Below are 20,483 nucleotides of genomic sequence, written 5' to 3'. Positions count from 1 at the left end.
GAGAGTCTTAGAGTCGAGTTCTGATATGAGGGAGCTGGCAGGCATAATTTGGTAGGCCTTCCATGACGCTGGAGGAGGGGAAGTGTCAAAAATGTTTGAATGCCTCTTTACCTGGGTCTAGGATTTCCCAAACCTGGATCACCTGGGGCACTAGTGAAAAACACAAGTTCCTTCCACTGCCCAGATGTTGGGTTCAGTGTGGTTCAGATCAGGCTCAGGAATTTGGATTTTTAAGGGATGCTTATGCTCTGCAAGTTTGAGAAACCCTGTCCAGGGCCATGCCTGTGGAGAACTGAATCTTATAAGGCAATAAGGTCTTGGTGTCAGGCCCTCCCTCATGCCTAGTCTGTGTAGAAACAGCAAGACCCAATTCCAACGCATTCAAGCAAACACTAGTCTGTCTACAAATCCCAGGAGGCTCTTATGCTTGTCAAATGCACCTTGGGGAATTTGTATTCTAGTGCTTCAAAGAATGGCTTGGGGGGACTTCCCTGGCGGTCCAGTGGTTAAGACTTCGCCTTCCAATGCAGGGGGTGTGGGTTCGATCCCTAGTCAGGAGCTAAGATCCCACATGCCTCGGGGCCAAAAAACAAAAACATATAACAGACCAATATTGTAACAAATTCAATAAAGACTTTAAAAATGGTCCACATCAAAAAAAAAAAAGAATGGCTTGGGCACCGTTATGACCCAGCAGTTATTGGAAGGTATGTCCTACCTGGATTATTTGAATGTGCAGAGTTTGCCGGAAGATGGCCCCAGGATGGCAGGAGCTGCACGGGGCTTTGTGGGAAGGCCAGCTTGACTGGTTCCAGAGTGATGAACGGGGACCCAGGGATGTCTGACTCCTGAAGTTCATGCTGATCTTTACCTCCCAAGTTTACACACATACCCCCAAGAACACACATTTACACAGGGAAGTAAGAAACCCTAGGCCTCTTCCAGACAAAACACTGTTTCCTGCTTCCTTCCTCCAACCCACCCTTCCAGCCCTGCCAGTTCTCTCTACAGGACAGTTGTAATTGAGTAGCTTCTGCTCAAAATCCTTCAATAGTTCCCCCTGCCATCACACCAGGCCGATGCACTCTGGTTTGACATTCAGGGCTTCTGGATACAACTCCTTCCCTAGGAAGGCAGAATAATGGCCCCACAAAGAGGTTCACATTCTAATTCCTAGAACCTGTGAATGCGTTACATGGCAAAAGGGACTTTGCAGATGGAATTAAGGACTTTGAGAGGAAGAAATTATCCTGGATTATTCAAGTGGGCCCAATCCAATGACACGAATCCTTATAAGTGGAGAACCTTTCCTGGCTGTGGTTAGAGAGATGTGATGATGCAAAAAGGGTCAGAGATTGGGACTTCCCTAGTGGTCCAATGGTTAAGACTCCACGCTTCCACTGCAAGGGGGCGCGGGTTCGATCCCTGGTCAGGGAACTAGGATCCCACATGCTGCGCGGCCAGGGGAAAAAAAAAAAGGTCAGAGGGCTGTGATGTTGCTGACTTTGAAGATGGAGGAAGGGGGCCACGAGCCAAGAAATGCACGTAGCCTCTAGAAGCTAGAAAAGGAAATGGATTCTCCCCTAGAGACTCCAGAAAGAAATGCAACCCTCCAGACATCTTGATTTTACCCCAGTGAGACCCATGTTGGACTTCTACTAAACTGTAAGATAACAAATGTATACTGCTTTAAGAGACTAAAGTTGTGATAACTTATGACAGCGATAGAAAACTAATAACATTCCCCACCGAGGCTCCCTCCAGCTAGTTCGTCTCTGGGCATTTTTACCCCAGACACTACGGGTTTTCCTCCCTCCACACCTCTGCTCATGCTGTTGGTCCATCCAGGATGTTCAGATCACCTCTCTCCCGAGCTCCTATTAACAACCACCTTTCACGCTAAACTGTCCTCAGCATCGACCACCCGCTATCAGCATCAACTTCTGCCTGCTCACCCCGTGGGCTCCCCACTAGACCATAAACTCCTTATTTCCCTCTGACTCCACGACCAGGAATGGTCCACAGAGGTTTGAATAGTGGACCTGGGCATCCTTATGTAGAACCTCTGGTTCTTGGCCCCTAACTGCATCAAGGTCACCTGGGGATCTTAAAAAATCTCAATTCTACCAAATCATTGTGGAAGAATGGGAGGCAGCCCCACATGTGTTATTGAAAGAAGATTTCCAAGATTCAGAGTTAGGTGCAAGAAGCAGGGAGTTGAAGAGTGATTAAAATATGTTACCATTTGTGTGAAAAAGGAAAAAAATAATTTATATAATTAAAAAATTTTTGACTATCTTCAGAAAGATATGAAAAATAAGAAGAGTACATAGCCCCCTGGAACTTTCTGAATCCTGTACCACATATACTTATTACCTATTCACACACAAAAGTAAAAATTTTAAATTCAAAATACTGATTCTTCTTGTACGGTCAGAAAAGGAGCCAGGATGTCCCAGTTGGGATGCAGGAATCTGTGTCTAAAGCACTGTCTGCCAGCTTATTCCAAGTCAGGAACTGAATTTTTAGGAAGAGGGCAGAGCCAGGATGCAAAGGATATTTGAAAGCATAACCTTAAAATGCACTTAATCAGAAAAATAGAAAGCTCTCCAAGGGATTGCAAAGCCAGGTTTGGGAACCCACTGATTTAATCCCCTCTCTGCATTTTATGGATGAGGAAAGAGAGGGAGTGTGACTTGCCCAAAGCTACACAGCCAGCCAGAGGGACAGGCCAGTGCCCCAGGAATGTCTGATAATGACAATGACATAGATTCCCAACCTCTGCCCACCCTCCATGGAAAGACTTCTCCCTTAGAAGACCCTGCCGACTCACAGGGCAGGAGGACAGGAAGATACAGAAGAAAACACCATCTTTTTTTTAAATTTAATTAATTAATTAATTTATTTTTTGGCTGTGTTGGGTCTTCGTTGCTGCGCGCAGGCTTTCTCTAGTTGCGGCAAGCGAGGGCTACTCTTTGTTGCGGTGCATGGGCTTCTCATTGTGGTGGCTTCTCTTTGTTGCAGAGCACAGGCTCTAGGCACGAGGGCTGCAGTAGTTGTGGCACGCGGGCTCCGTAGTTGTGGCTCACGGGCTCTAGAGTGCAGGATCAGTAGTTGCGGCACACGGGCTTAGTTGCTCCGTGGCACGTGGGATCTTCCCGGACCAGGGCTTGAACCCGTGTCCCCTGCATTGGCAGGCGGATTCTTAAACACTGCGCCACCAGGGAAGTCGGAAAACACCATCTTTAATCAACCCACCTGCACAGAAACCAGGGCAACACTCCCTGCCTTGCAAGGTCCCAGTGAGAAGAAAACTCAGTCTCCTTGAAAAAACCATCTTATAAAAACAAAAGGCTTCAAAGCACCAGTGGCTCAAGTCGTTGAGTAGAAAGGGGGTTGGGGGTCGGGGGTGAGATGACAGCTGGCTGGGGTGGCTCTGAGAAGAGAGGGCTGGAGGCAGGACTTGGTCCAGGAGCAGAGCAGCAGCCAGGCCTGAAGGGAACTGGCCCTCCTGAGCTGTACCCATAGCTAACCAGGCTCACCATTTGGGACCTTGGGCCCTGTAGTGACCAGAGGGACTCCTGGGTTTGGCTCTTTGGCACAGACCTGCAGATGGGATGGTGGGGTGGGGTCCAAGTTCAGGATATTTTGGCCTTAGATGAGAGGGAATGCTAGATCAGAGGGTGGAGAGCAAGGAATGGTCACCATGGATGGGCTCAGGTGTGCAACCGTCTGTATTTCCATCTGGTTCCCCCATGCCTCCCACCCTCCTTCCTAAGCCAGGACCACTCCTATGTCACAAACTGGAAGCTGAGGCCTGATCCTCCTGCCCTCAGATTCACCAGCCAGCGCACAGGACGCAGGGTCCTCAGAGGGGTCTGTGGAGGGAGGTGAGGAGAATGAGCCCTCATCTCTACTTGCTCTTAAGGAAAGGTGCTGGCCCTCCAGACCCCCCACTATGACCCACACCCCCATTCTGCCTCTTCAGAACAACTTCTGGATTTGTTAGAGGTTGCTTCTGGACACCGGCGTGATCATGAACACTGGTGATCTTTGAACACTGTTGACCAGGCAGCACAGATGAGCCCTTTTCCACTCTGGAACCACAGGTCTTCCAACTGGTGAGGTGGATGGAGCCATCAGGGGTTGGCAGAGTTGCTGAAGGGGTGGGGGATCATGGGTGCAGCAGGCTCAGGGATGTGGAAGGGGGTGGGGCGACTGAGTCGTGTCCCCCCTTTGCTAGAGAGAGATTGAAAGCTTTGCCAAGGGTGGACAGAGGCCGAGTCTAAGAAGGCTTCCCTGTGGGTCAGGCTGAATTCAGGGCTCTGGGATCCGTCCATCCTGTTCCCAACAAGAGAACGAATATATTGCTTTAAGAGAGGAGTTGGCAAGTGGTGGCGGTGGTATGTGAGTGTGGTGTATATCACGTGGGTTCTAGAGTGTCCAAGCTGGAAGGGGGCTTGGAAATGGGTTTTGGAGTCTGAAACTACAGATCATATACTGTGTTCAAGGCCTGCTGCCACCGAAAGCCCAGCTGTGTGGCCTCAAGCAAATTGCTTTACATCTCTGGGCCTCAGTTTCCATATCTGCAAAATGGGGATTACGTAAAATCCCAGTATAGTCCAGGGAATTGAGAGTCAAATGAAAAGGCTAGAAAGAGCTCCATTTACAAAGGGATTATTTTAATTATTTGAGGTGGGAAACTGAGGCCCAGAGAGGGCAACGGCTTTGCCAGATGTCACACAGAGAGCTAGTGATGGAGCTGTGATTAGAACCCAGAACTCCTGCTTCTAGTTCAGGGTAACTTTCCCCAGGGCTGGTGAATGAATGTGGTGAGATGGGGGTGAGTCTGTCTGTCCTGTCCTTTCTCTCTGGACAGGGGACAGGATGCTGGGTGAAGAAGGGTGAAAGGGAGAGGCTGGAGAAGGGCGGGAGGTTCCAGGACACGCCAAGGTGGAGATAAAAAAATACAAACCCCGAGAACCCCCTCCCCCGCCCCTCCCCCGCCCCACCCCTTAAGTCCAGGCTGCTAAGCGCCAAGTCCAAGTCCGCTTCGGACCCATATCAAGCCGACCCAGGCTGCAGTCCGGTCAGCGAGCCGCCAGGGGGCACGCCTGCCATCTTGGCCGGAGCTCGCGGCTGCGGCGGTCAGTCTAGCCGCGGGGGTGGTCGTGGGGCAGAAGCTACTACCCCGCCCTGCAGGAAACAAAGGCAGGTTAGGGAAGTGGACCCCTAAGTAGGGAGGCGGAGAGATCCGGCTGCCCTCTCCGCTCCTCCCTCCCCTTCTTTCTCCTAGACTAACGGCCCGCACCCGGGTCCCTCCACCCCACCCTGCTCCGCGCCATGACCCACGTGTACAGAGGCTGCAGTTGTAAATGCGACGTCTTCTGGGGCGCCTGGTATCCATAGGAGTCAAAACCGCCGATGAAATCAACTGTGGAAGGGCAGATGGCACGTGGTTAGAGATGGGCCTGTGACGGGGGTAAGTTATGGGAGGCTGGGTCCTGAAAGGGAGGAATCTGAGGCCAGACGCTGTACAGGGCCTTAGGGGTTGGGCTTTGCTGCAGTGTCCTGATGGATGGGCCAAGGCCCAAGAGGATAGAGAGCTGGGGGGTGGATGGGGAGGGCGGCCCTTTAAGGGAGAAGGCTGGGGGGAGGCAAGACCTGTTGGGGGTGGGAGTGGGACAAACTGGGAATGGGCGGTGCTTCACAGGAGTGGGGCTGTGGAGCCCCTCAGAGCGGCAGGAAGGGACCTAAGAGGGGCAGGTAGGGGGGCAGTGCTGGAGCCTTGGATTGGGCACCTGGACATCTGGGCCTCAGCCCAGAATGGGCTGGCTATGCAGATCCCCACTCACCCTGCTGCCTCTTCTTCCCCAGCCCCCAGAAGGGCCCCTTAAATCAGGGGTCCCCAACCCCCAGGCCACAGACTGGTACTGGTGTTAGGAACTGGGCCGCACAGCAGGTAAGCGGCAGGCAAGCGAGCGAAGCTTCATCTGTATTTACAGCTGCTCCCCATTGCTCACATTACCACCTGAGCTCCACCTCATGTCAGATCAGCAACGGCATTAGATTCTCATAGGAGCAAGAACCCTACTGTGAACTGCACATGTGAGGGATCTAGGTTGCGCGCTCCTTATGAGAATCTAATGCCTGATGATCTGAGGTGGAGCTGAGGCCGTGATGCTAGTGCTGGGGAGCGGCTGCAAATACAGATTATCATTAGCAGAGAGGTTTGACTGCACAGAGACCATAATAAATCAATGCACTTGAATCATCCCGAAAGCACCCCTCCACCCCCCCATCCATGGAAAACTTGTCTTCCACGAAACCGGTCCCTGGTGCCAAAAAGGTTGGGGACCGCTGCCTTAAATGACCCAGGGCTCCCTCCTGCTCTGGCCCCTGTCCAGGGTGCTGACTGCGTGGGGTGGCACGCGGCCAGGTTTCCCCAATTCCCGCACTCACAGCTGTCCTCCTCCTCCAGGAATACTTTGCTCACGTAGCAGGCGAACACGAAGCCGAACAGCTGGGGGAGGACACAGCGCGTCAGGGAGGGAGGGAGGAGAGGGAAGCTCTTCCTTCACCCCTGCCTGGCCCTGCCCACCCCCGCTGGGGGGGGCCATGTGTGCTAAGAGGAAGGCAAACCCATAACAACTTCAAGTCAAATGACTGCGCCTTAAACTTAATATACCTGGTTCTATTCTCCGTTCTGGGAGTGTGATTTTGGACCATTATTTTACCTCCTTGAGCCTCAGTTTCCCCAGTTGGACCTGGGCAATACCTTACTGGCTTGTTAAGAGGAAAGAGGATTATGTAACTGTGTGTGTAAAGTGCCTAGGGCAGGGCTGGGACAGGCAGGGGGACAGGAGAACTCACAGCCAGGAAGATCTGCAGGGCACTGCTGAGTGCTTCAATGTAGGGATAGTCAAGCAGGCAGCCGGTGACCGAGATGACATGGTGGTCCTCCAGGGCCAGGCGGGAGTTCAGGACAGGTGTCACCAGGCAGCCTGGCCCGTTCTCCATCCACCAGGAGCGGTGCAGGGATGTGTTGAAGGTCATGATGAAGTCCCGGTCCTAGGGGCAGAGGGGCCTAGGATACTGAGCTTGGGCCGGAGGCGGGGGGTGGGGGGGGGGAGCCGGAAATCCTCCCCAGGCTCCAGGAGACTTTTTTTTTTTTTTTTTTGGCAGCACCACACTTCTTGTGGGATCCTAGTTCCCTGACCAGGGATCGAACCCGGGCCCCGGCAGTAAAAGTGCCGAGTCCTAACCACTGGACCGCCAGGGAATTCCCTCCAGAAGACTTTATATAAGTAAGGTCTGCTTCACACCTGGGTTGTTGTAACAGCTTCCTTTCCTGGCTGGATTTGTGAAAGGTAGGGAGGAAGTCTGTATCTGCAAGTCTACATTTGGCCAGTAGGTGGCGTTTGATGACCATGCAGGCCTCACTCCTCTATCACAGATGGAAGGGGCTGGTTCAAACCCACAGGAGTCTCAGAATTTCAGGGCTGGAAGGGACATTAATGGTGACCGGGTCCAATTATCCAGCTGTTGGTGAAATCCTCAATACAGACCCCTTCACAGCCCATTCAGCCTCTCCACTGCTCCCTGTGTGTGACCCTGGGCAAACCTCTCCTCTTTAGACCTTGGTCTCCCCTTTTGAAATGGAGAAGGGGCTGGCCTACATCAGAAGTTCTTACCCATGTGTGCATCTATGTTTTCCTCAATCCATTCACTCAGGCAGTCCATTAACAAATATTCACTGCATGCTGACTTGGTGCCAAGCACTGAGATGTTCGATCTCCTTTCATCCCCTCAGCAACCACATGAAATTTGGGTTTCTATTAACTATACTTACTAGATGAGGAAACTGAAGCTCAGAGAGGGTAAGCCACCCTCTGCACTGTGAGGGAATTCCCCATCATTTGTTTTTAAGAAGTACGGAGGATGCCAGAAATGAAAACGTAGGGATGGGGGATGGGGAGCACAGATTACTCTAATGTGTAGAGGGCGGTCTCTTCAAGAGGTGATGCCCCTGAGAACCACACCACAGGGGCCCTTGGGGCAGGGGATGGGAAAGGTCAGGCTCTGCCCTCTGGCACTGCCAGGCCTGAGGCTTACCTGGGACAGCTGTCCAACCTCCAAGTAGAAGCAGATGATAAACGCATTCCAGCCAACCCAAAGCACCAGCCAGGCTGCATACTGGGGAAAGCAGAGGTGGGATCAGGGTGGGGCCTGGAGGAGTGGGGATGGGGCAGGTCAATGGACTGAGGAGACCTTTGCAGGGGAAACTATGACAATGCCTCACTCAGAGAGCAATATAGTTTACAGATCATTTTACATCCATCCAGTCCTTACGAGAGCCTTGCAGGGAAGGCACTGTCTTTCTCTTTAAAGATAACCAAGTTAAGGCTCAGAGAGGTTTACAGTTTCCAAGATCACACAGCTAGGAAGAGGTAGGGCTGGCATGCAAACCTAAGTCCTCTGGTAGCTAATCCTATCCACTCTGCAGAGAACCACAGACACCAGATGGCATCCTACCCATGGCAAAGAACTAGAGAGGAGCTGGATATTTCCACCCAAATCCTATGCCTAAGCCAGTGGCAGCCGTCTGGCAGACAGTGCCGTTTACAGTGGTGCCTGGGGCTTTCCTGAGAACTGGAGAGAAGGGTCCTCTTATCTCAGGTGAGGGAGAGCTTTGGAAGGGCCCTGTTCACCTGGCTTCTGGAACTGAGCCTGTGGGAGGTGTGGAGAAGCCCTAGAATGAGCGCGAGTGGGCTCTGGGGGTGGCATGACATTACATGGCATTGTTACTTTGGGTGTCAAGCATTTATGTAGTAAATCTACCGAAAAGCCTTTTCCCTCAAGAGAGGTGTATAAATGAGTCACTGAGCAAGAGCAAGGGACAAGGATGAGACTAGGTGAAAACAGGAGTTTGATAATCAAGGACCAGAGCTTGGAAAGAGGAAGTAGGAGGGGGGAGCCAGGGACATAATGCACTCCTGGAATTGGGGCACAGGAGGCATTGGCCTCAAGGCCACACTAGCCACTCTAGATCACATTCTTGATGAACATCAAGGGACAGAAGCCAAGCCTTCCTGAAGCAACTTGAGAAACCAAACAAGACAAAGGTCCATCCCTCGCACGGGCTTACTAGGGCAGCGTGGTGATGCGGCAGGAGCCTTCGCTCTGGACAGGATGCTCTAACCCCGCCACTTATTAGCTGTGTGACTTTAGGAAGCCTTGTCACCTTTCTGAGCCTCATTTCCTCATCTGGAAAATGGAGATAAGAGATACTTCGCAGGGCTGTCGTAAAGATAAGTAAAGCAGGTGAAACTCTTAGCACGTGCCTGGCATATGGTAGGCACTCACTAAGTGATATACCTTGTTAATATTTGGAATTTTCTGTAGAAAATTCTTTAGGAAAAATACTAATTTTGTCTCCACTGAGCAAAGAAGCATTGGGATTTGGACATCCACATCACCAGCTGGGCTGGAGCCAAGACAGAGGCAGGGGTCTAGGTGCCCAGGGTGGAGAGCAGCTTTGGCTGGAGAACGAGGTGGGAACGGATGGGGATGAGAAGAGGGGGTTGGCTTGGGTAGAGGCTAAGTGAGCCATACCAGAATGAGGTACCGGGAACGGTACTGCACGGTACCGAAGATGCCCAGGATAACTGCCATGATGTGCAGGAAGTTGGCTAGGATAGGAGCCCACTGGTAGCCCAGGAAGTCAAAGATCTGCCGCTCCAACGCAGCCACCTGTGGGAAAGAGCAGGCTGAGGCCACAGTCACCACCTAAAAAAGGAGGACAGGTACTCCTTTTCAACCCTGTGGAGCAGGTGACACCAGTTACCATGGTGATGAGGAACCATGACCTGATTATACACAAGTCTCAGAGCCATCCCAGCCCCGCAGTACCAAAGGGATGCTGGGAGGTGAGGACAGGTCTGTGAGGATGAGCGGGACAGAGCCCCGTTCATCACTTTGGGGTGGGCTAAAGGGAGATGGGAGCCAGGGTTCAGAACGCCTTCCTCCCTGCCAAGAAGCCTCCCCATTGGCACCTATACTTTCCCTGGGGGGCGGGTCTCTGCCCATGTAGTCAGGATCCAGACTGCCTCCCCCTAGCCCTGGCCTAGGGCTGAGCCAGGGCCCTGGAGACCCCGGGGAAACCCGGGGGCTCGGTCACGTTCTTCCAAGGACCCCTATCTGGAGGTTGCCCTGGCCCATGGGATCCATGGGCTACAGAAAAAAGGGATTTTTTTCACTCCCTGTCCCTGAGGGAGCTGTAGTACGTTGCACAATTGGCCTCAAATTCTTTCTCTTCCTACTTCCATGCTCTTTAGCAGTGCCCTCCCACACTAATTTTGTGCTTGGTCATGTGACTTGCTTTGTTCAAGGGGACTTTAGCAAAGAGGAAGCAAGTGAAGGCTTGAAAAACGCCAGTGCATTGGAGCTTGCCCACTTGTTATACTTGTAACACAGAGAACACCTTGTGAAAGAGCTCAAGCCGACCTGCTGGAGGAAGAGAGGCCACAGGGAAAAGAACCAAGGCACCCCAGCTGACAGCCAGTCAACCGTCAACACACACGAGTGAGGTCATCCTAGATCATTCAGATGCTAGCCAACCCACCAACTGACCAAAGACAGGTCGCCAGACCAAAAAATCTCCCAGCTGACCCACAGAATCGTTAGCTAAATAAAATGGTTGTTTTATTTTTTATTATTATTTTTCTTCAATTTTTGGCTGCGCCACATGGCTTTCAGGATCTTAGTTCCCTGACCACGGATCGAACCCAGGCCCATGGCAGTGAAAGTGCTGAGTCCTAACCACTGGACCACCGGGGAATTCCCTAAAATGGCTCTTTTAAACCACTACATTTTGGAGGGATTTGTTATGCAGCAAAAGGTAACTGATATAGGACTCAATCAACACTCCCTTTCCAGAAGCCCCTGGTTCAACCTTTCAGCTGATACATTTAGGAACAAATGTACCAAGGATACCAATTGTTACTGACTGTCCCATATTCTTTCTTCTGTTGACAGAACTTATCTCTTCGTTTTGGAAACTGCCTCCCAGACCCTCAGTCCATGTGGCTTGGGTGGGGCTGAGCCCACTTCTAATCTCTGCGGTGGGCTAGTGACCCAAGTCTAACCAAACAAGCAACACACAGTGATCTGTTCAGGGATGGGCACTTAGCCTGCGCTCTGCTCCTGAGAGTTACCCTGGATATTTGCTGGTGCATCAGGACAGAGATGCCATCTGCCAAGATACCTGGATGGGTGTAGTGTCAGCTGAGAGCTGTTGGTGGCTGTCTTTGCCACCACTTGGGGACAGCCTGCTTGAGGAGGAAGCCAAAGCTAAAGGAAAGAGAGTGAGGGAGGAAGAGTGAACAAGCAAGGGGAGTGTCTGGGAGACATCGTTTTAGGTCTGAGGATCTAGCCATGCCTAAACAAATTCTCCCTCCTTGTACTTCTGATTCTGTCACTTGCACCCAAGAGTCCTGACTACATAGAAGGAGAGAGAAGAGGGTCTGCCTAGGGAGGGAGAAAGAAGATCCTGATAAAGTAAGAAGATCCCAGAAGCCTTTTTCCTGGCAGGGAGGCAAGAGGAGATGGAGCTGATGGTACCACACAGATGGCAAAGCTTGGGCAGAGACCCAGGAAGCTGCAGGCCCAACCCTGGCACCCACCCACCTGCCACCAGCCTGCCTCTTGCTGGTGACTCCCCTCCCAGAGCTCTGCAGATTGTAAAGAGCTTTCCAAGTTCATCTCTCACTGGATACTTCTTGGCAGAAAGGCACTGCTGAGATCATTAACTCAGAAGAAAGAAACCATGAGGCTCAGAGAGGGGAAGTGACTTGCCCAAGGTCACACAGCAGGTTGGTGGCAGAGCCAGACAGCCATTCTGCCTTTCTCTGCCTCCTGTCCCACCTTGGCACCAACACACCACCTTTCCCAGTTGGCACTGGCTCGGGAGTTAAGACATGTGGTTTCTGGTTGAGAGTCTGACACTGATTCCTGGCTTACTTGGGCAGGCTACCTTCTCTGTGGGTCTTGAGATCCTCTTACATAGAGGCTGCCAGACTAAATGACCTCTAAGGGCCCTTCTGGTTTTGAATCCAGTGGCCTGCCAACCTTGGGGGAGAAACTCCCCAGGCTGCTTCCCCTCCCAAAAGCTCCTGCCCCACTTCTCTTCTCCTTTCTACCCTGACTCTGCTAGGCCTTAGGGAGTCCTGGTGGTTTGGGGTCCAGCTGGATGCTCTCGACTCAGCTGGCACAGGGTCCTGGCAAGGAGGGTGAGACAGAGTTGCCCAGGCTCATAGTGTAGTTGGGGAGATACCCTGCCTGGATACAACTACCTAAACCTGACATCACCCCTACCCCCACTCTGGCCCTAGCTCAAAACCCCTGTGTTCTCAGGGACCTCATTGATAGAGCAGCACTGGAGTCGCTAAAACTCAAGTTCAAACTGCAGTTCTGCTGTGTGACTTAGGGCAAGTCTTACTTACTTTCCCTCTCTGAGCCTATTTCTTTAACTATAAATGGGGAAGATAATCCCTCCCCTGAGAAGTTGTTGTGAGGATATGGAGACATCACATAAACTAATAATTAGACTTAACATATGGTGGTTAATTAGTAGGAGACCTAACAGTCAAAGCTTCTTAGTTGGGCTTTGAAGGCTGCTAGGATCTGGCTCAATTCTTTATTCCCAGCCAGTTCCTGCCCCCAAGCAGCTGAAATAACAGTTGAGGATCCACCATCATTTCCCTTTCCTTATATCCAAGTCCTCCTTGGTTTTCAAAACATAGCACAATTTTCTCCATTCCTAGAAAGACCTCCTGACTGGCCCAAAGGGATCTCTCTTTCCACTGAATATGGAACACTGGCTCTTCTTGTCACTCTGAGCCATCCTTCCAGCCTCCCTCCAGCCTCCCATCCAACAACTGCCCACTCATTCATCAAAACGCCATCCACATCCATTTACTCATCCATCTGACATCTGACATGCCCTCATCCATCCAGGGTACATCATTTATTTATTCACAGAACGTTTAGTCTGTGTCAGGCCCTGTGCTGGCGCTGGGATGCTGAAATGAATACGTTGCAGTCCCTGCCCTTTGGGAACTCAGAGCCTAGGAGGGGAGACGGATGGAAAATTGGACAGTTAAAAACCACTGTGAAAGAGAAAAACAAATACAGTATGCTAACACATATATATGGAATCTAAGGGAAAAAAAAAAAAAAGAGGTCATGAAGAACCTAGTGGCAAGATGGGAATAAAGACACAGACCTACTAGAGAATGGACTTGAGGATATGGGGAGGGGGAGGGGTGAGATGTGACAGGGTGAGAGAGTGTCATGGACATATATACACTACCAAATGTGGAATGGATAACTAGTGGGAAGCAGCCGCATAGCACAGGGAGATCAGCTCGGTGCTTTGTGACCGCCTGGAGGGGTGGGATAGGGAGGGTGGGAGGGAGGGAGATGCGGGAGGGAAGAGATATGGCAACATATGTATATGTGTAGCTGATTCACTTTGTTGTAGAGCAGAAGCTGGCACACCATTGTGAAGCAATTATACTTCAATAAAGATGTTAAAAAAAAAAAAAAAAAAAAAAAAAAAAAAAAAAAACCACTGTGATCAGCGGGATAACCCAGGCCTGAACGATGCTGCCTCTCCCTCCAATGGTGAGTGCAGAAATCGATGTAAATAAATAAATAGTTTAATTGAGATTCAGTGTCTTATAAATAACCCCAATTCTAAAGTTGTTATCTTTTATTCAAAAACCAAGTCAAATATTCCAGAACTCCTGCTTCTGCAGCCGTGACATGCAGGTAATTAACAAATAAAGATAAGAACAAAAAATAGGAGGAATATCTTCCCCATCTGGTTGCCATGGCTTAGAAACAATAATCTCAGGGCTGCAGTGGTTGTAAATCATAACTGGCCTTGGAGTGTCTCTTTTTTTCTTCTTCCTTTTGGCCGCACTGCTCTGCATGTGGGATCTTACTTCCCCGACCGGGATCGAACCTGTGCCCCTTGCACTGGAAGTGCGGAGTCTTAACCACTGGACCACCAGGGAAGTGCCTGGAGTGTCTTTTTTACTTTGATGGGAGGACTTGTGTGGAGACAATAGCAACCTACTCCTTTGCAAAAAGTTCAAGCGCACGTGCATTGAGAGGGAAAAAGTGACTTCGGGGGGCTTCCCTGGTGGTGCAGTGGTTAAGAATCCGCCTGCCAATGCAGGGGACACGGGTTCGAGCCCTGGTCCGGGAAGATTCCACACGCCGCAGAGCAACTAAGCCTGTGCTCCACAACTACTGAGCCTGTGCTCTAGAGCCCGCGAGCCACAACTACTGAAGCCCGCGAGCCTAGAGCCCGTGCTCCCCAACAAGACAAGCCACCGCAATGAGAAGCCAGTGCACCGCAACAAAGAGTAGCCCCTGCTCGCCGCAACTAGAGAAAGCCCACACACAGCAACAAAGACCCAACGCAGCCAAATTAATTAATTAATTATTTTTTTTAAAAAGTGATTTCAGGGATATTTTTTCCTGGTCAGCCTACAAGTCAGGTGAGGCTGGCTTCTTGGGTCTCTCTCCTAAGTGGGCCAGCACAGAAGCTTCTGTGGGCAACTGCTGTAGCCTCCCGCCTGATCTCCTGGCAGAAGGAGGCTGCCTACCAACCTACCGAGTGCTTTTTCTAAAGCACAAATCTGGTTGAATCACTCTGTCGTCAATGCAGCCCAGAGAGCCTGGGGTAATCCCTATGGCCTCTGGGCCAGCCAACCCCCCGGTCACAAGGACCCCAGATAAGCGGGATGAGTCCCCTGACTGTAGTCCCAGAAACACAGATGAGATCCAGTCCCCCCAGCCTCACAGCCCTGTCCGGATCTGTCAATGCCCACAGAGTAAGTCCCACTTTCCTGCCCATTGGTCCTCTCTGCCCTTGATCTCCACAACGCTCTGTGCCGCCTCCTCTGACCCAGCCCTCCCCTGGCCCCCGGCCCCCTTTCATGAGACCTTCCACACCAGCAAGTGTCTCTACGGCCTCGGCACCTTCCCTAAGGGGTCCCCCCACCCCTTAAACGTTGCACCCAAGGATGCTGTTTTCCCTGTAGTCTTCTCAGTGACTCTGTTTCTCTTCTCTCATCCCATGCTCCTCAGGCCCAAAGGTGGGGTTGGTATCCTCTGGGGTCCCCAAGCTGCCTGCAGAACTGTGCGACCCAGTGGCTATACCACCCTCATCCACTGCTGGACTCATCATCCACTGGCCTCCGGGTCTTGTCCCTTCCTTGAAAACGATCCCATGACCTCTGCATCATCCTGGTCGACTCTGACATCTGGGGGCCACCCCCTCCAGCACCCTTACCTCTCAAGTCCTCTCCCATGACCTTTGCTTCCATTCTTCCTTGTCCATGGCCACTTCTTGGAATGTGTCATCAGCCATAACTGCCCTGCCTCCAAGGTCGCCAATTTGAGAGCCCCTCTCAGACACCCCAGCTTCTTCCGAACACCCTTCACGATGACGGGCCCATCAGCCTGCTGGGATCACATGACCCCTCACTTCACCACCAGCTTTGCCTGTAACCCAAACTGTCATACTCCTCTGCCTTTTCATCACATCTGTGAGGAAAAGCCCACACCTGGATAAACCCAATTAATAGTTTTCTCAGTTCTCGCAAAGCAGCCAAGCACTTCTGGAGAAAGTCACTCCACGGGGCAGACTGGGGCCACTGGAGATCCAGAATCATCGACTCCGACAAGCTCCCCGATGCTGTCCCACAACCCAACTAGGCTTCTCTGAGGAACTCACTCCTAATATTTCAGATCCTCTTGCTGTCCTCAACCCTCCTGGGTCCCCTTCGCCCCTACCCTGGGTAAAGACCCCACCCCCTATACTTGAGGCTCTGTCCCTCCCTACACTAAAGGACAATACCTCCTCCTGCATTCTGAACCCTATCTTCTATCTACTCGGGAACCCACATCATCCACGATCTCTTCTCTTGTAAACCCAACCTCTTCCCCTGCCCAGAATCCTTCCCACTGGCTCCTAAACATGCTTAAGCCTCTTCTACTTAAAAATAATAAATAAATAGAAAGTCCCCTTTTCCCCCTCCAACTAATGCCTTATCTAGCCCAATGCTCTCACATCCAAAACTGTTTAAAGGTCTCCATGCCCTCCCTGCTACTCACCCCTCCACCCACTTGCTACAATTTGGTCCAGGGGTTAGGAGCAGAGCTGGGTTAGAATCCTGGTGCCGCTGGTTTTTCTACAACTCTGGGCAAGTCACTTAACCTCTCTGTGCCTCAGTTTTCTCACCAACAAAACGGGTGTGATTCATAGTACTTCCTTCATCTGGTCGTGAGGAGAGTCAGCATTATTTAAAATTATATTCCGCTGCAGAGCTCCCTGCCTCCCCCCTTGCTTTATTTTCTCCACGGCACTTATCATTGACTAACATACTATTCACTCCTTATTTACTGTCTCCTGCATTAGAAGGCAAACTCCACGAGAGTGGGGATGTTCACTGCTGCATTTCCAGCGGCGAGAGCCGTGCCTGGCACACGCATTCTCCACCTCCTTGGCCTGATTCCGGTGCAGCCCATCCTCCTGCGCAGTCAGGCCCCTAAGTATCAGAGCACCTCAGGGCCACAGCCCAGCCCCTCTTCACACTCCACGTGTCCCAGCAAATGCACGTCCCCCCCCAGCTTCAGTTCCTTCAGCCTCCAGCCCCTTTATAACCAAGTACCCATTGGATGGTTCATCATGAACTTAATACATCCAAACCTGGTCCATTTGCAGTGATGGGGGCCCCAGGATGTGTCCAGCTGCATGAGCTAGAAAGGTAAGCTTTAGGCCCTGGTCTTCCTCCTGCTCACCTGCGTTCCCAGTCTGTCATCAACTGGCTCTCTCATCTTCTGAATCTCTCTCACATCTGGCCACCTTCCTCCCTCTACCTTCTCTCACCTGGCCAACTGCAATACCAGCCCCCAGTCTACTTCAAGCCTAACCCACCCCTCTTTCCGGAGTGAAGCTTCCTTGAGGCTCCCCTCCTGCCCCTCCCCCTGCCCTTAGCTCCCCACCCCCATCCCTGATTATTTATTTATTGGGTAGCTGCCAGCTGAGGGGGATGCAGTTGCCATGGGAACTTTCAGCCCCGAGTCAGGGCTGCCTCTGCTCTCAGTAGGATGCTCTTGTCTGTCTAGACGCCAACCCCAGGAGCCCAACACCAGGCGGGGGGTTGGGGGTGGGGAGTGAGAAATGAATAATGCAGATGGGCCCACCCCAGCCCCAGGAAGCTGGCTGGGGGAGAGGGCGGGCAGAGGGCTGGGCTTGGGGCCACAGAACCCATCAGAAGCTTCTTGTGTCCAAGCCCTTGCCAGCCAGTTCTGCAAGTCAACTACTTTCCTGTCCAAAATTGCAGCCATATCGCCAGGGGACTTAGATACAGAAGTCAGGCTGTCTGGGGAATGATGAGGAAGGGGCTCTTGAAGTTTCTGGAGAATAGTTTGGTCGCGCCTGGTCTCCTTTACTGACTTTAGTTCACAGAGATGCTGAGGTGGGAAGAACCCGCCATTGGGGGTCAGGCACACCTGAGTTCCCTTCCCAGCTCAGTCCCTGACTCACTGTGTGACCTTGGGCAAGTTACTCCCCCTTTCTGAGCCAGCCTGTTTCCTCACTGGGAAAATATCCTGAGGATTTGGACAGCGCATGTAAAGCTCTCATCCCAGTACTTGGTACACAGTTGGTGCTCAGGATATGACTACAGCCTTTGCTGCATCCCCAAACTCAAGCCCCCCTTTTCCCAATGGATTTCTGAGGCAGCTGACAAAATTAAACTCGACTCAGCCCCTCATCCGTGAAATGAGGTAGTGGGATTGAAGCTGCAGATGGCAGAACTGGAAGGACCCCTGGAGATCTGCTGGTCCAACCCCCTCATTAGAGAGGTGAGCAAACTGACAGCAGAGAGGGGCAGTGACTCGTCTAAGGAGAGGGTCTCCTCTCTTTCTCTGAGCTCTGTCCCCATCTCCAGGGTCCATCTGGCGTCCATGCCATTTGAGTATGAGTTGAAATAAACACCCAGCAAGAGATTAAAAGGAGTACAGTCATGGAGACCAGGTAGTCTCTGGCAAGGTCAGGGAAGATGGGCCTAAAAGGGACTCAATTCATCGAACAAATATTTCTTGAGCACCTACTATGTGCCAGGCCAGGGTATACAGCAATGAGCAAGCTGGCGTGGTTTCGGCTCCATAGAGTTCTAGTCTAAAGACAGATACCACAGTCCTCTGGGAGCTGATGATGGGGGCTTCTCTGCCTGGTTTCCCACCTACTGTGCATAGTGACCTGTGGGGAGTTCTTTCTACCCCCAACACACGCACACATTCTCTCTCTCTCTCTCTCTCTTTTCCAGGGCTCCCACAGCCCTTCTGCCTCTCTCTGTCCCAGCCTGGATCCTGCTGGAAAATGGCCAAGGCTATCACTGTTAAGTGAAAAAAAAAAAAAAAAAAACAAGCTGCAGAACAATATGATTCCATTTATGTAAAAAAAAAAAAAAAGACACATGAAATGTGTGTGATTGTAAATGCAGAATCAAGAGCCTGGGAAACACACAACAAATGGTTATGAGAACTTCTCTCTAGGGAGCGGGAAGGGGGAAACTTTTACTTTTAAATACATACACTTTGGTATTTCTGAGATGTTTTAAAACAAAGCTATAATTTTTAAAAAGTTAAGAGAAAATGTTGTAAGATGTTGCTGACTCATTGTTAGACTGTGTGAAAGAGCACTTGGGTGGCTCAGAGGATCTGAGGTCTCTTTCTGTGATGTGAATGTACTTTGGGACCCAGGGCAAGACTCCTCTGGGCCTCAGTGTTCTCATCTGTACAATGGGGGCCTCTGCCGCTCCAAGTCCCTATCTAGGCCTGGTGTTGCTGTAGCCCGCCTGCCTTTAGGGGGACTGCCCTTGGGGTCCTGTGACCTCTGCTGAGAGCCTAATGGCCCGTCTTCACCAGAAGGTGGTTCTGCCAGTCCCTGGTACAGCCTGTCTCTAGGTTCTGCCTGGGTCATCAGAGCCCTGCCTCTCCCTGACTACACACAGATCCACCATCACCCCTTCTCCAGGTGCCATCAGCCCTCTCCCCACAGCCCTAGCGTGGCCACCTTGATATGAGGAGGCTCAGCGTGGTCACTTGAGTCTCCTGAAGTCACTCAGACAGGACGTGGCAGAGCTAAGATCTGAGCCCTGTCTCTACACCCACTGCTCTTCCCACCCACCAGACATCTCTCCAGAGACAGTCACGGGCATATGAAGGGACAGAGTGGAGGCGGGGGCAGAACCTGCTCTGCATCAAAGGGCCTCTCATGAGCCACCCAGCCCAGCCTCCCATGGGCAGTGAAGTAACAGCTAATGTTTATTAACCTATTAGTGCCAGGCACTGTTCTGAGTACTTCACACCTGTTCATTCATTCATTCTACCAACAGTTCTTGAGCGTCTTTTGTAGGCTTAGTGCTGAGAACTCAGTGGTGAATACAGAGGGCCCAGTTCCTGTCCTCACGGGACGACAGTCCTGCCCATAGCCTCCTCAGTGCAGACATCAGAACACCTGCCCCAGGCCAGAGAGCAGGGGAAGTGGGAGAGGGGCAAGATGAGAGGAAGCTCTTTCCCACTAGAAAACTAGGGAATTCCCTGGCAGTCCAGTAGTCAGGACTCCGTGCTTTCACTGCCGAGGGCCTGGGTTCAATCCCTGGTTGAACTAAGATCCTGCAAGCCGTGCGATGTGGCCAAACAACAACAACAACAAAACTAAACTAACCTCTCCCAACGGGTCTTAGAATTGTAGAGTCATTTATTGAGGACCTACTGTATACTACCCCTCATACTCGGGTCACATTTCTCTTTTTTTTTTCGGCCCGTGCCGAGTGGCTTGCAGGCCCAGGCCCCCGGCAGTGGAAGCACGGAGTCCTAACCACTGGACCACCAGGGAATTCCTGGGTCACATCTCTTAATCTTCCCCCTACTGATAGATGAGGAAACTGAGGCTTGGGGAAGTCAAGGGGCTCGCCCACGGGCACACGGAAGAGCTGAGTCTGCAGCCGGTCTGCTGGGGCAGAGCCCTTGCTTCCCCACCACGTGGTTCTCTGAGACTAGGCTACTCTCACCCCTACAGCCCTGCTCCATAGCACCTTCTGCTCTCAAGGGTAACCTTCCTCCCCTCAGTGCTGCGCCCTCCTCCTCAGGACAGCTCCCCAGCCCCCAAGTCCTCAGACTGCCATCTGTCTGTCCTCACACCCTCCCACTATGGCCCAGCCCCCTACCTCAGCTGGGCCTGGGGGAGCCAGGGAGCAGCTGGTCACTACCTTCCACGTAATTAGCCCCCGGAGACCATGCCTGGAGCTGTTAGAGAGGCCCAGGACTGTCTCAATGGGCTGGTCTGGCCAGCCCTGAACCTGTCAGGAGGCAGCGGCTGGGGCTTGGCCTGTCTC

The 20,483-nt window shown here is 51.8% G+C and overlaps 1 protein-coding gene, 1 long non-coding RNA gene and 1 other non-coding gene across 4 annotated transcripts in view; 1 reads left to right on the top strand and 2 right to left on the bottom strand.

Moving 5' to 3' along the window:
* Positions 1 to 5,106: 5,106 nt before the first annotated feature.
* Positions 5,107 to 20,483, bottom strand: part of NKAIN1 (sodium/potassium transporting ATPase interacting 1) — a 41,389-nt gene continuing 26,012 nt past the window's right edge. The window contains exons 2-7 of the mRNA XM_061186880.1: positions 9,616 to 9,753; positions 8,116 to 8,196; positions 6,874 to 7,071; positions 6,463 to 6,523; positions 5,353 to 5,434; positions 5,107 to 5,196 (exon numbers count right to left, since the gene is read on the bottom strand). Coding sequence (XP_061042863.1) covers positions 5,187 to 5,196; positions 5,353 to 5,434; positions 6,463 to 6,523; positions 6,874 to 7,071; positions 8,116 to 8,196; positions 9,616 to 9,753 — 570 coding nt within the window. The 3' untranslated portion in view covers positions 5,107 to 5,186. The remainder of the gene's footprint in view (positions 5,197 to 5,352; positions 5,435 to 6,462; positions 6,524 to 6,873; positions 7,072 to 8,115; positions 8,197 to 9,615; positions 9,754 to 20,483) is intronic.
* Positions 5,305 to 10,676, top strand: LOC133088793 (uncharacterized). Of its 2 annotated transcripts, none has more exons than XR_009700547.1 (3): positions 5,305 to 5,482; positions 7,186 to 7,370; positions 10,477 to 10,676. It is a non-coding gene; the product is annotated as an uncharacterized LOC133088793 (long non-coding RNA). The 2 variants fall into 2 exon arrangements; XR_009700546.1 differs by lacking the exon at positions 10,477 to 10,676 and adding an exon at positions 8,507 to 8,543.
* Positions 7,211 to 7,282, bottom strand: TRNAK-UUU (transfer RNA lysine (anticodon UUU)). Its single transcript has one exon. It is a non-coding gene; the product is annotated as a tRNA-Lys (tRNA).

This window comes from Eubalaena glacialis, chromosome 3, assembly GCF_028564815.1.
Source record: "Eubalaena glacialis isolate mEubGla1 chromosome 3, mEubGla1.1.hap2.+ XY, whole genome shotgun sequence".
Lineage (NCBI taxonomy): Eukaryota > Metazoa > Chordata > Mammalia > Artiodactyla > Balaenidae > Eubalaena > Eubalaena glacialis.
The sequence above is the reverse complement of the archived record's forward strand: the minus strand, read 5'-3'. Positions and strand labels throughout refer to the sequence as shown.